This window comes from Bos grunniens, chromosome 17 (genome assembly GCF_055505025.1).
Source record: "Bos grunniens cultivar Pamir isolate PY7600 chromosome 17, Bosgru_T2T1.0, whole genome shotgun sequence".
Taxonomy (NCBI): domain Eukaryota; kingdom Metazoa; phylum Chordata; class Mammalia; order Artiodactyla; family Bovidae; genus Bos; species Bos grunniens.
Window position 1 is genome coordinate 55,432,884 of NC_141181.1, and position 15,024 is coordinate 55,447,907.

Genomic DNA, 15,024 nt, shown 5'->3' on the forward strand with positions numbered 1-15,024 from the left:
TCCCAGCATCAGGGACTTTTCCAATGAGTTGGCTCTTCACATCAAGTGGCCAAACTATTGGAGCTTCAGCATCAATCCTTCCAATGAGTATTCAGGGTTGATTTCCTTTAGGATTGACTGGTTTGATCTCCTTGCAGTCCAAGGAACTTTCAAGAGTCTTCTCCAGCACCACATTTCAAAAGCATCAATTCTTCAGCGTTCAGCCTTCTTTATGGTCCAGCTCATGCAATTCATGATTGCTTCCATAATAACAGGTCTGCTCCGGGGTGATTTGCCGTCTCCATCCATGAACCTGAAGAGGCCACAGAATTTTCATTTCACCTGACACCCTGATACACAGACCTGTGTGTCTGTATCTTTCTATTTAAGTATTTGAACGCGTCTCTCTGAACGTGTGTTACTGTGTATGTGTGTGTGTGACCTCTGGGCAAATAACTGTATCCTTAATCTAACGGTGCCTAGTTTCCTCATCTGTACAAATAAGATCTGCTTTATGGGGTTATTGAGAGAATTACATGGCGTTTGGTTTATAATCTATGCTCAGTAAACATTCAATGCGATGTTATTATTAGTAGTGTGTTTGGGGCATGTCCAGGGTGTTTTTGCCCATGAGAGCATGTGGCGTCTGAGCACATACATGTTTCTATGTGTGATGATGATGTGTCTCCTGTATATTTCTCTGTGTGTGTGCTTGTCCACACGAGTACCCCCGCCGGTACACGTGTCAGTGTGTGCTGTGTCCATAGGGGTGTCCGTCTGTCCCCGTGTCCCAGGAGGCAGAGTGTATGTTATCAGCATGCTTGATGTCTGCACGACCCAGAGAGTGAACTCCAGAGAGACTGAGAGTGCAAGAGAGCTCATGAGGACGCCTCAGAGAGAATTTGCCAGTGGTTCTTAATTAACCCCCGTGGAACCCAGCAAATGCCTGTGCTAATCAACCACGGGAAACTTTGCTGGTTTGGGGGGGTGAGCTTTTCTGAGCACAACAGTGGCGCTCGATGCTAATTAATTTAATGTGTTAATGGCATCCGCTTCCTGTTTTAATTGGCATTTATCTCCATGGAAGAATAGCTGGGGTTGGTAGTGGTCGGTTGTTTTTTTTTCCCCCTTTGTAATGCTGCTTAGATTCGTTTGTAACTGAGCTCAAGGACAGCCTGACTTCAGGTCCTCTCAAACAGAAACCTCTTTACCTTCATCCAGGGCCATTTCCTAAAACCTAAAGAGGCCATGGGGCCTGGTGGCAAATTAGGGTGAGGAAGGAACCACCCTAATGTGACTCGTGGGTTCAAGGTCTCAGGTCTAATCCTGTGGTTCCCCTGGAATGGGAACGTCCCCCCCTGGGGTGGGACCTGGGCCTAATTTAGAAACCCAAACCTTTGTCTGTGCTGTTCTACGGCCAGGAACACCCTATCACTACCAATTCCTCATCCAAGTGACTACTTCGGTTTTTTATTCCTTTTTAACAAATGTTTTATTGAAGTATAACATCCACAAGGGAAACTGTGCATAAGTGTACAGCATTTGGAATTTTTCAAAGTGAACACACCCCTTAACCAGCATCCAGATCAACAAGTAAAACATTTGGCACCTGGAAGCCTCCCTTATGCCCCCATCCAGGTGCCACTCCCCCGGGGGAGCCCCTCGCCAGACTTCTAACAGCGCACATGGGTTTTGCCTGTTTTGAAACCTGATATTTTTTTTTCTTAGGAAATCTTCTTTCTTTTTTAATTTTTAAATTATGAAAGTATGATAACATTGACAGGAGACTTGGAAAATACAGAACAAAGTTACAGATAGCTCCACTATATATTACAGTTTTTTTTAAGTAGATAAATTAAGATTTTTAGTTAGAGTTTCAATATCAAACTCTCAAATATTGATAGAATGAAAGCAGAAAGTGGAAGCATACAGTAGATCTGAAAAGCACTGTGAACCAATACAACATACTTAAGATTTATACAGTTTTCACACAACAGCAGGATACAAATTCTATTCAAGTTCCAGTAGACTATAAACCAAGAGACACAGGAAAATATCCAGGGACATAAAGTGCAAAAATTCCATCATCTAAAGGTATTGAAATCATACAGAGTCTGTTCTCTTATCACTGTGGCATTATGTTAGAAATCAATATCAAAAGGTATTTGAAAATAACCTCATATTTTCAAGTGCAATGTGACATTTACCAAGAGAGATCTTTGACTTAGCCATTGAAAGCCTCAGTAAAGTTAAAAGACTGAAAAAATACAGAGGGTGATGGCAGAGAAGAAAGCATTTAAATGAGAAATGGGTATCAAAATGAGAAATTAATATCAAAGATTTTTTTAAAAGCTCCGTGTATTTAGAAATTAAAATGTCCACTTTTAAATGATGGGTGTTGATACCTGATCTTAATAGAATCACACACACACTTCGGTGTCTGGCTTCTTTGGGTCTATGTTATAGCTGGGAGAGTTATCCGTGCTGTGTTACAGGTAGTATAGATTATTCATTTCTGTTGCTGTCGAGGGTTCCACTGTCTGAGTGTTCCACAACCCGTCCATCCATGTTCTGGGGTTCCTGGTTTGGTGCTGTTTCAGAGAAGGCTGCTGTGAACATGCATGTCCTCTGCCTTGGTGCGCAAGTCCCTGTGTTTCTCCTGCATATGTTCCAAAGACTGAGAGCACCGAGGTTTAGGGCACCATGTGTTCATCTTTAGTAGATTTGTTGTTCAGGTGCCCAGTCATGTCTGACTCTTTGCAACCCCTTGTGCTGCACCACGCCAGGCCTCCCTGTCCCTCACCATCTCCCAAAGTTTGCCCAAGTTCACGTCCATTGCTTCAGTGATGCTATCCAGCTATCTCATCCTCTGATGCCCTCTTCTCCTTCTGTCCTCAATCTTTCCCAGCATCAAGGATTTTTTCAATGAGTCAGCTGTTTGCTTCAGATGACCAAACTACTGGAGTTTCAGCTTCAGCATCAGTCCTTCCAACGAGTATTCAGGGTTGATTTCCCTTGAGATTGACTGGCTTGATCTCCTTGCAGTCCAGGGAACTCTCAGGAGTCTTCTCCAGCACCACAGTTCGAAGGCATCAGTTCTTCAGTGCTCTGCCTTCTTTACGGTCCAGCTGTCACAACTGTATGTGCCCACTGGGAGGACTATAGCCTTCACTATACGGACCTTTGTTGGCGGAGTGATGTCTCTGTTTTTCAACACACTATCTAGGTTTGTCATAGCTTTCCTGCCAAGAAGCAAATGTCTTCTGATTGCATGGCTGCAGTCACTATCCGCAGTGATTTTAGAGCCCAAGAAAAGGAAATCTGTCACTATTTGCACCCTTTCCCCTTCTATTTGCCATGAAGTAATGGGGCCAGATGCCATGATCTTAGTTTTTTTAATATTCAGTTTTAAGCCAGCTCTTTCTCTCTCCTCCTTCACCCTCAACAAGAGGCTTAGTTCCTCTTTGCTTTCTGTCATTAGAGTGGTATCATCTGCATATATGAGGTTGTTGATGTTTCTCCCATCTATCTGGATTCCAGCTTCTAACTCATCCAGCCCGACATTTCTCTTGATGTGCTCAGCATATAGATTAAACAAACAGGGTGACAGCAGACAGCCCTGTCGTACTCCTTTCTTGATCTTGAACCAATCAGTTGTTCCATACAGGGTTCTAACTGTTGCTTCTTGACCTGCATACAGGTTTCTCAGGAGATAGATAAGGTAATCTGGTATTCCCATCTCTTTAAGAGCTTTCCACATTTTATTATGAGCCACACAGTCAACGGCTTTGGCATAGTTGATGAAACAGAGTTGGATGTTTCTCTGGAACTCCCTAGCTTTCTCTGTGATCCAGAGCATGTTGGCAATTTGATCTGTGGTTCCTCTTCCTTTTCGAAACCCAGCTTGGACATCTGGAAGTTCTTGGTTCACATAATGCTGAATCCTAGCATGCAAGATTTTAAGCATGACCTTACTAGCATAGGAGATGAGTGCAGTTGTCCAGTGGTTAGCACATTCTTTAGTGCTACCCTTCTTGGGAATTGGGATGAGGACTGACCTTCTCCAGTCCTGTGGCCATGGCAGGGTCTTCCAGATTTGCTGACATACTGAATGCAGCACCTTGATGGGTGTTCAGTAGATGCTGCCAAGCAGTCTTCCAGATCACTAACTTGTTCTTGAACTTCATTGCTGCTTAGACATACCTTCCTCCAAAGCACTTCTTCTGAGCAGTCCTTCTTCCTCCTAATTTCATTTCAAGAAGAGAGGACAGACATACAGGCACGTGGGACCAGCTAAGCAAAGGCTCAGAAGTGGGAAGGGCCTGATTTGGGGTGGGGGGGACTGAATCACTCTAGGGGAGCACAGCAGTCCTGCAGCCCCCTGCCCCACCCCTCCTGGCCCCTCCAAGCCCCTCTTTGTGCCCAGGATAAGGTGAACTTCGCGCTGTGCTCGGGCCCTCGGCTGGAGGCTGCCCTGGCCTCCAAGGACCGGGAGATCCTGCGGCTACTGAAGGATGTGCAGCATCTCCAGAGCTCCCTGCAGGAGCTGGAGGAGACCTCCGCCCACCAGATTGCGGACCTGGAGCGGCAGCTCACCGCCAAGTCCGAGGCCATCGAGGTAGGTCTCGCAGGAGGAGGCGGGCAGACGGGAGATGGGGAGGGCATCCCCCAGAGGAAGAATGTGGATCAGCCTTCCCCATCTGTGTTTGTTCTTCTAGAAGCTAGAAGAGAAGCTCCAGGCACAGTCTGACTATGAAGAAATTAAAACAGAGCTGAGGTATTGTGTCGGGTGGAGCCCCTCACACCACCAGGCCCTCTTCCCTGGCAGGAGGCTGCCTGGGAAGATTGCCAGGGTCCCTCAGGAAAGCTTATCACCTTCCTCCCTCCCACCAGATCCCGCTTTGTGGTACCCTGTCTCCTGTCCACTGGCACCCTGGCTATCATGCCCAGTCCTTTGTCATCAAGAGCTGCCCGTGGGGAAACAGCCTTGTTGGTGCTGTTGCAGGGCAGGGTGGGGGTGGAGCAGGGGGAGGAGTGAAAGTGGAAGTTAGTCGCACAGTAGTGTCCAACTCTTCGAAACCCCATGGACTATATAGCCCACCAGGCTCCTCTGTCCATGGGATTCTCCAAGCAAGAATACTGGAGTGGATTGCCATCTCCTTCTCCAGGGGATCTTCCCGACCCAGGGATAGAACCCTGTTCTCCTGCATTGCAGGCGGATTCTTTACCAGCTGAGCCACTGTGGGGCAAGGGGTGATGCCTTAATCAGACCAGCTCAAGCTGCACCTCTCCAAGGGGAGCAGACCACTTCACAAGCCGCTGCTTCGGGCCTGTTGTCCACTGAGTCCCACGTTGTGTGAGACCCAGGGGTGGGGTGGGTGCTCTCAGGGAAGAGGAGCAGGTGGTGTGCCTCTCACGAGGCCTCCCCCTGGCCTGAGGACCCGGCTGGCCTCACACTCTGTCTGCACTTTCTCTGGCAGCATCCTGAAAGCCATGAAGCTGGCTTCCAACACCTGCAGCCTCCCCCAGGTGAGGGTCCCCACCAGCGTCCCTACCGGGCAGGCTGCCCTCAAGAGCTCTGCACCAGCCATGCCCTCTCAGCCCTGCTTCTTGTCCCCTCAGGGCATGGCCAAGCCCGAAGACTCACTGCTCCTGGCAAAGGAGGCCTTCTTCCCTGCGCAGAAATTCCTTCTGGAAAAGCCTGGTCTTTTGGCCAGCCCTGGTAGGGGAGGCGGGATGCTCTCGGGGCTGAGGGGCTGGGGTGGGAGCTGTCCGTGGGTCTCCAGCCTCCTCCACACCCTCAGACCACTGCCTTTAACACAAAGGGCAGGAAGACAATGGGTAAAAGGCGGGCATGTTGATTGAGCGCCTGCTGCCTACCTGGGGCTGAGCTGGTGGCCGTCCACGGCTAAGCCAGTGGGCGACTGTCCCCTAAGGTGGGACACATGGAGACACCCAGCTCACTCAGGCCCTCCCAGGGTCCCTGGAGGGATCCCTCATGCCCAGCCTTCGTGAGCAGCAGGGAGAGGTCACAGGGCGTTCACACTAACCCTTACTGCAGACTGCTGGGAAAAGCTTGTCTCCCCCAGATCGCCCCTTCTCCCCACACAGTGGCCTCATGACCTTTCAGCCACATGGCCTCAGCACATGTGTGTGCTGTCTCCATTTCCTCATCTGTGAAGTGGGCAGTTACCGGCCCTAGTAGGTGCTGTGCGGGTAGATGCGAACGCGTAGACAAGGAGCACGGGGCGAGCACTTAGGAAGTGGGCTGTCCTGCTCCGGGATGGGGATTAACCCTCCCCGGGCAAAGTGCTGGGCCTGTAACAGGTGCGCGGTTAATGCGCTTGGCGGTGGGAGGGTCACCCCGGAACTGGAATCTGGCCCAGGCCTTGCAGAACGGGGACTAGAGAAGAGGGAGGGGAGCGTGTGGCAGAAACACCAGTGTTGGTGCCTCACGCCGTCGGACGCCTATAGCGCTTCCCCGCACCCCTCCTGCCCTCTCTCCGCTTCCTCTCCTTCCAAATCTCTCCCTTTTTGTATGTCTCTCTGCCTCTCACTGTCTCTCTGCCTCCTTCTCTATCTCTCTGAACCTCTGTCGCTTCCTCTTTCACTCTGTCTCTGCCTATCTTTGTCTTCTCCCATGCTATTTCTCTCCATCTGTCTGTCTCCCTATCTCTGTTTCTCTCTGTGTCTCTCTGCCTGTCTCTTCCCATCACTGTCTATTTCTCTGTCTTTCTGTCTGTCTCTCCTCTCTTCCTCCATCTGTCTGTCTGTCTTGGTGTTCTAGAGGAGGACCCTTCGGAGGATGATTCCATCAAGGACTCTCTGGGCACGGAGCAGTCCTACCCGTCCCCTCCACAGCTCCCACCGCCACCAGGGCCCGAAGACCCCCTGTCCCCCAGCCCAGGGCAGCCCTTGCTGGGCCCCAGCCTGGGCCCTGATGGGCCTCGGACTTTCTCGCTGTCCCCCTTCCCCAGCCTGGCTTCAGCAGAGAGACTGACAGGGGACACGCTGCTGTCCAAGCACATGATGCCCCCGACTGCCTTCAAGGGGGAAGCTGGAGGCCTGCTAGTGTTCCCCCCAGCCTTCTATGGCGCCAAGCCCCCCACGGCCCCTGCTACCCCAGCCCCTGGCCCTGAGCCGCCCGGGGGTCCTGAGCCAGCAGAGGGGGGCGGGGGCGGCATGGCCACGGCCGGGGCTGGAACAGAGGAGGAGCAGCTGGACACGGCGGAGATCGCCTTCCAGGTGAAGGAGCAGCTGCTCAAACACAACATCGGGCAGCGGGTGTTCGGCCACTACGTGCTGGGGCTGTCCCAGGGCTCGGTCAGCGAGATCCTGGCCCGGCCCAAGCCCTGGCGCAAGCTCACGGTGAAGGGCAAGGAGCCCTTCATCAAGATGAAGCAGTTCCTGTCAGACGAGCAGAACGTGCTGGCCCTGAGGACCATCCAGGTGCGGCAGCGAGGTGGGTGCTGGCTGAGGGCCCGTCCACAGAGCCGTCTCCCCAGGCCAGCCCCAGGCGTGGGGCTGTTGAGGGCTGAGAACACGGCTCGCAGTTCAGAGCCTGAGTCTGCCACCTCCCAGCTGTGTGACCTGGGGCAAATGACTTTGCCTCTCTGTGCCTCAGTTTCCCGCCTTGTAAAATAAGGGAAACCATCCTCAATTCCTCCTGGGGCTCCCTGTCCCATAGACCTGGGTGCTGCTGTGGTGCAGTTCAGGCGGATAATGGTGGGGAAAGGCCGGGTCCCTGGGGCTGCCTTGGCAGGTACCCTGTAAGCACTTCCAAGCCTCAGTTTACCCATCCATAAGATGACCGGGGTGACGCCCCCAACCTTGACAGACTCAGTTTTCAGAGTAATCCATGTGATGGCCCCAAGTTTTGACCCCACAGACACCTGAGTTTGTGTCCCAGCTTTGCCATTCATCCGCTTAGTGACCTCAGGCAGCTCTCTTTAGCTGCTCTATGTCTCAGTTCCCCCATCTGTCAGGCTCCTAAAGAGAGTTAAATGAGCATAAAGCATGTAATAACTCCTTGAGAATTGTTAGCTATTTTCTTTTCTTTCCTTTTTTTTTGGCCACACCTTGGGGCATGTGGGATGTTAGTTCCCCCACCAGTGATCGAACCTGCATCCTCTGCAGTGGAAGCACAGAGTCTTAACCATTGGACCACCAAGGAAGTCCCAAGATGATTGTTCACTTTGATGGTGGCTGCCCTCATTGAGTTTTGTTGTTATTTCAAGCTGAATCTCTTGTGGGTCCACAGTTTGTCACACGGACTCACAGTCTGGCTGTCACTCTCCTGGCCCTGGGAAGAAGACACCAGCGTGTCACCCTGCCCAGCACCAGGGACTGACCCCCAACATGCAGGTCCCCACAACAGACACCTCCTTTCCTCCCCCAGGCAGTATCACCCCAAGAATCCGCACGCCAGAGACCGGCTCGGATGACGCCATCAAGAGCATCCTAGAGCAGGCCAAGAAGGAGATCGAGTCACAGAAGGGGGGTGAGTGTGGCCACAGCAGGTGAGGCCTGAGGCCTCCAGGGCCTATCCTGAGCAGGAGGTGAGGCTGTGTCCACCCCAGAGGGGATTCCAAGCAGGTCTGAACTGCTTTTCCTTTTTCACAATCTGCAGCCAATGAGATCTAGGCCTGGAAAGTACCAGCTCCATTATCCAGTATGGGAGCTATAAGCCATTTAACTACAGTTAAGTGAAATTACGGAGAAGGCAATGGTACCCCACTCCAGTACTCTTGCCTGGAAAATCCCATGGGCAGAGGAGTCTGGTGGGCTGCAGTCCATGGGGTCGTGAAGAGTCGGACACGACTGAGCGACTTCACTTTCACTTTTCACTTTCATGCATTGGAGAAGGAAATGGCAACCCACTCCAGTGTTCTTGCCTGGAGAATCCCAGGGATGGGGGAGCCTGGTGGGCTGCCGTCTATGGGGTCGCACAGAGTCGGACACGACTGAAGCGACTTAGCAGCAGCAGCAAGTGGAATTAAAACCTCAGTTCTTCAGCCACAGCAGCCACATCACACGGGTGACACCACTGCCGAGTTCTGTTGGGGGTGCTGCTCTGGGTTGTTTCCGGAGGCCCCGTGATCAGTATTCACCAGGCGCTTGTCAGGCACCTCGACCTGAGCCTCACCATCTGACCATCCACCTCACCCTCCCTGCACTGTACTTTCTGGTTCCCAATGAGATGCTGCTCCCCCAGCTTCCTCCCACCTCTCTGACCGTACCTCCTCCACTTTCCCAGTGGGTGCCCAATCAGAACGCAGTGATTGACAACAACACAGATTGATCTTCTTACAGTTCTGGAAATCGGAAGTCCAAAATCAGCCTCACTGCGCTACAGTCACGGTGTCGGCAGGGCTGCGTTCTTTCGGGAGGCTCCTAGGGAAAATCCGTTCCCTTGTCTTTTTCAGCTTCTAGAGGGCGTCCAGATTTTCTGCATCCTGGCACCTTCCTTCATCTTAGCGTCGTAGCATCTTTAGTTTCTTTCTGTCTCTGTCTCTCATCTTTCTGCCTCCCTCTCATAAACGCCATTGTGATTTTGTGGGGCCCACCCAGATAACCCAGGATAATACCCTCATCTCAAAATTCTTAACTCTGATCATATCTAAAAATTCCCTTTTGCCATGTGAGGTAACATATTCACAGGTCCCAGAGGTTGGGATATGGATATCTTTGGGGGACCGTTATTTAGCCTATCACAGTGTGCTTTCTCCATCAGCCCCTCATGGGGTTCCCCCAGAACTCCACCCCAGGCCCTCTGACTTTCTTATTCTTCTTAGATGAGTTAATCTGCTCCTGGAAGTTTCAACAACCCTAACCCTAACCCCGTCCAGGGGTTACTTAAGTTTTCTCAAGCTTGTACATCCCGCATCCCACCTGCCACCAGCCTAGTGAGCCAGCATCATCACTTGCTGGGACTATTACAGTAGCCTCTTTACTGGTCTTGCCAATGACCAGTCTTGCTGGTCTTGCTTTACTGGCCTAGACCCCACTCCAGCTCATTCTCCACCCAGAGGCCACAGGGATCCTTCAAGAGGACCACATATTCATGTCACTATTTGAAATCCTTCCATGGCTCCCTATTACCCTCAGGATAAAATCCTAATTCCCCAACAAGGGCTACAGACCCTAGAATAGTCTTCAGACTCCTCCTGACCCCTCCATGCCTCTCACATGAACTATTTTTGCTCATGACCATCCTCAGTCCTGTTTCTGTGCCCCTAAGGCCATCTTCACCCCAGCCACCTTTCTGTCCGGCTCCTGCTCCTACTTTACAACTCAACTCAGGAGTCATCTCCTCCAGGAACCCCTATCCCCATCCTGGTAGATTGGAATCCACCCCTCCTCGGATCCCCTGTAATGACCTGTGTTGTTCGGTGCAATGGAGCCTGAGTGCCTTGGCTGCCAATTTTGCCTCTGCTATTTATTAAACAGTGTGACCTCTGGTAAATTACTTAGCCTCTCTGTGCCTTCATTTTCTCATCTTTAAAATAGGTGCAGTATTTGTATTCCCTTCTCAAGGTTGTGTGAGGATCAAATGACATCAGGCATGGCACGCACTCAGCTGGGGTCCAGTATGTAGAAGATGTCCCTGGAAAGTTAGCCGTCCACATTACATTATCACTATGTCTCCATTGTTGCATTTATTCATGTTACAAATGACTCTGCTGATGTGGCTGTCCCTCCAAGTGGGGGATTCTTGCAGCCAGGGAGCTATCACATCCCTGCACCCAGCATAATGTAGTACAGCCAGTGCAGACCACAGCTGACTCAACTGGACACTGGCTTCAGCACTCCCACTCCATTTTACAGTATCTGCTCCCCCCTGGTGGTGACTTGGGGCAAGTGTCCCTATTCCCAAGTCTGCTGCTGGAAGCTATGAATTTCCCACAGACCCCTCTTTTCCTGGTCCCTGGAAAGGACAGAGAGAGGTTAACCCTGCTGGGATGCTGCACTGCCCCACCCAGATAATCTGCTGAGCCCCGACTGTGTACACACTTAGCTATGTCTCCTTGGTCAATTCTGGTAGCAAAAGAGAGGCAGTCATTCAGTAAACATTAAATGCCTACTGTGTGCTGGACAGAGGTTACACACGTAGATAAGACACAGTATTGGGGTGAAAAGAACCATGAGAAACAGTCTCATGTAACTTTCCCACTAAAAAGGACAGCTGAGGCCAAAGAGGGGGACATACTCACAGAGACCAGAGGAGAACAGGGCCTCCTGACTCCCTGCACAGTGCTCTCCCACTGGGAGGTCTGCATCAAGGTAGCAAAGAAATTAAAAAGACATCACAGAGGGAAACCTTTGCTCGAGTGGCCCAGGCAGGAGGTTTCCATTTAGGGTCTGTGAAAAGTTCAGCAAGAGGAAGAGTGCCGGGTTACCCCCCGATGTCCCTCACGGAAGTGAAGACTAAGCAGAGACCAGTTAGCATCCCTCTGGGAAGGAAGTGAACGTGGCTGACACTGACCTGGGAGCTCTGCTTTTGGGGATCAAAGGAAATATTCAGAATGGGAACAAAAATGTATATAGAAGCTATCTCTTTATTGTTGTTTCCAACAGTGACAAAGTAGAAACCTAAGTGTCCAGCAGTGGGGGGCTGGGTAACTAAAGCCAAGAGTATTTCTTCAGTGGCGTATGCAGCCATTAAAGATGGAAGAACTTCAGCTCGTAGGAAGAAACACTCATGTTGATACTAAGTGGGAGCAAGCCAGGCCACACTGAACAGATTGGAAGGGAACGCTTGGGAAAATTTCACGTGATTACCACTGATTACCACTGGGGGAAAGCTCAGAGGGGATTCTCATTTTCATCTTAAGTTTTTGTGCATTGTTAGCTTTTTTTTTAGCAGAGGGGGATTTTTTTGGCCATGCTCGCTCTCTGTTGCTTTGTGTGGGCTTTCTCTAGTTGTGGTGAGCAGGGGCTGCTCTTCGTTGTGGCGGCTTCTCTTGTTGCGGATCACAGGCTTGAGGGTGCTGGGCTCAGCAGTTGTAGCACCCAGGCTTTGATGCCCCATGGCACGTGGAGTCTTCCCAGACCAGGGTTCAAACCCGTGCCCCCCACATTGGCAGGCGGATTCTTACCCACTTCCACCAGGGATGTCTGCTTTTTTTTGAGGTAAAATTCACATAACATGAATTTAACCATTTTAGAGTGAAGAATTCAGTGGCCTTTAGTTCCTTCACAATGTTTTGCAGCCACTGTCTCTTTATAGTTCCCAGACATCTTCATCACCCCCAAAAGGAAACACTGTACCCGTTAGCAGTCGCTCCCCATGCCTCACCTCCCGTGAGCCCCAGGGAGGCCCCAGTCTGTTTTCTGTGTCTGTGGCTCTCCTTGTTCTGGATATTTCATATGAGCGGAAACTGTCCAAGAGGTGGCCTCTTGTGCCTGGCTTCTTTCACTTCGCGTAATATTTTCAAGTTTCCTCCATATGGTATCAGTGCTTCATTCCTTTTATGACTGAATAGTATTCCATTGCTCTATTGCTTTTTAATTGGCAAAGCAATAGAAATTATTTTTAACGGCGCTATGAGGATCCACCGGGGTGCAGACTGCACAGTGAGATAGTAAAGGAAGGGCTGTGTTGATCTAGGTTCGTTCAGGGGTGGGGAGAGACCCCAGTGTAGGAAAGGCCACTAAGAGAGCAGAGGGAAGCCCGGTCCTGCTGTTCTTTTGTGTTGACCACTTGTAGAATTTTCACCAAGTAATGTATTGCTTATTTGGGTTGCTCTGCCGCTCAATAGAAAGCAGGTTATACTGTGTGTCCCCTTCTGGGACTTGCTTTTATTTGCATAGGTGGATCACAGCATGTGTAAAAACAACTGTCTTCTTCTAACCTTACAGTATCCCCATGAGCGCTTTTTCCACATAAGCTAAAATCTGTGTCCACCTGGTTTTTATCCCCAGACACAGAGGTTGCCCCCAACATATCGCTGGTAAAAATTCTGTGCTGTGAACATCTTTGTCCTTCAAGCCATGCCCTGTCCACGGGCCTCCAGCCTCCCTGTCCCCTTTCCCACAGGCGAGCCCAAGAACTCAGCAGCCCCACTGAGCATCACCAACGGCACAGCCCCCGCCAGCACCACCTCGGAAGACGCCATCAAGAACATTCTGGAGCAAGCACGCCGCGAGATGCAAGCGCAGCAGCAGGCCCTGCTGGAGATGGAGGCCGGCGCCCGGGGCCGCTCGGTGCCTCCCTCGCCCCCAGAGCGGCCCTCACTGGCCGCCATGAGCCAGAACGGGGCCCCGACGCTCGTCAAGCAGGAGGACAGCGGTGTCGGCAGCGGGGGGACGAGCAGCAGCGGCACGCAGACCTCCCTCACGGTCCTGTCCCCGGCCGCCTTCGTGCAGAGCATCATCCGGAAGGTCAAGTCGGAGATCGGCGACGCCGGCTATTTCGACCACCACTGGGCCTCGGACCGCGGCCTGCTCAGCCGCCCCTACGCCTCTGTCTCGCCCTCACTCTCCTCCTCCTCCAGCTACTCCGGCCAGCCCAATGGGCGGGCCTGGCCCCGTGGGGACGAGGCCCCCGCAGTCCCCGAGGACGAAGCGGCCGGGAGCGAGGACGAGCCCCCCAGGGTGGGTGAGCTCAAGGCCGAGGGGGGCGGCCCTGAAGGGGGCGGCGGCGGGCGGCTGGCCTACTACCCAGCCTATGTGCCCCGCACGCTGAAGCCCACCGTGCCGCCCCTGACCCCCGAGCAATACGAGCTCTACATGTACCGCGAGGTGGACACCCTGGAGCTGACGCGCCAGGTCAAGGAGAAGCTGGCCAAGAATGGAATCTGCCAGAGGATCTTCGGGGAGAAGGTGAAAGTGGTGGGGTTCGCCCCAGAGGTTCAGGGAGCCTGGGGAGCAAGGACATCTTTGCCGTGTCCATGGCCTGGAAAGAAGGGTGTGTGTGAGTGTGTGTAAGTGAGCAAGAACTGAGCAGAAGCAGGATTCAGACCCAGATCTGAGTGACCCCAAAAGCCCTTTTTCCTGTCCCTGGGCAGTGGGGAAAGGGGAGCCACGGACAAGGCTGGTGTTCAGTTCTGTGGTTTTTAAAGCTGTGAAAAGCTTCCATCTGGTTAGTTAATAGCCGCCTACCCCCCTTCTCCAGTAACCTCCATCCCTCCCATGGTCCATTCCACTTAAGTGTTAGGCTCAGCTCAGCTCGGAGGAATGGGAAACACAACATAGGAAGGCTTCCTGGAGGAGGAGGCACTTAAGGGGTCTTAAGAGTCCAAGGACGATTTTTAGATGGGCTTCCCTTGTGGCTCAGCTGGTAAAAAATCTGCCTGCAATGCGGAAGACCTGGGTTCAATCCCTGGGTTGGGAAGACCCCCTGGAGAAGGGAAAGGCTATGCACTCCAGTATTATGGCCTGGAGAATTCCGTGGACTGTAAGGAAATCTGGAAGGGCACTGCAGGTGGAGGGCACAGCACAGGCACACAGCAGGCATATGGAGAGTGAAGATCACTTGAAGGCAGCCCTCTCCTCTTGGAACAGGAGTGAGCAATGGGCCCTAAGGGTCTGGGGAAGAGAAGTGGAGGGGATGGCCAGGACCTGCTGACCCAGCCTTCCCGCCCTGCCCATCCCCAGGTGCTGGGCCTGTCACAGGGCAGCGTGAGTGACATGCTGTCCCGGCCGAAGCCGTGGAGCAAGCTGACGCAGAAGGGACGGGAGCCCTTTATCCGCATGCAGCTGTGGCTCTCGGACCAGCTTGGCCAGGCCGTGGGCCAGCAGCCCAGCGCCTCGCAGGGTGAGTACAGATGGGGCCCCGAACCACCGAGAGCCCTCACTCTTCCAGTCTGTGCATTGGCTTCACTGCCCAGGTCTCCCTTCCCCTGCCCCTCCCCGCTGCTGCCCTGAAAAGGGCCCCTGCTCCCCTTTCATCCTTCCCTCAGCCAGACTGACCTCTAGGTGGCGCCAGAGTGCCTCGACTGAGCGGGAGTAGGGGTGGGGGCGGTGCCCACCTAACCATCCCATGTCAGAAGTCTGCTGATTGATCTCTTTCCCAGCAATCCAGCTTGCAGCCTCAGAATCCTT

At 52.3% G+C, this 15,024-nt stretch overlaps 1 protein-coding gene across 2 annotated transcripts in view; it reads left to right on the forward strand.

Annotated features, from left to right (window-relative positions):
• The window catches only part of CUX2 (cut like homeobox 2), a 277,464-nt gene that overhangs the window by 250,575 nt on the left and 11,865 nt on the right, over positions 1–15,024 (forward strand). The window contains exons 11-18 of one of the 2 annotated variants that reach the window (XM_086347740.1): positions 4,406–4,597; positions 4,698–4,756; positions 5,460–5,508; positions 5,581–5,701; positions 6,767–7,441; positions 8,378–8,479; positions 13,019–13,803; positions 14,578–14,737. In XM_086347740.1, the coding sequence (XP_086203866.1) occupies positions 4,406–4,597; positions 4,698–4,756; positions 5,460–5,508; positions 5,581–5,701; positions 6,767–7,441; positions 8,378–8,479; positions 13,019–13,803; positions 14,578–14,737 (2,143 nt within the window). The remainder of the gene's footprint in view (positions 1–4,405; positions 4,598–4,697; positions 4,757–5,459; positions 5,509–5,580; positions 5,702–6,766; positions 7,442–8,377; positions 8,480–13,018; positions 13,804–14,577; positions 14,738–15,024) is intronic. The other variant, XM_086347741.1, reaches the window with a different exon arrangement.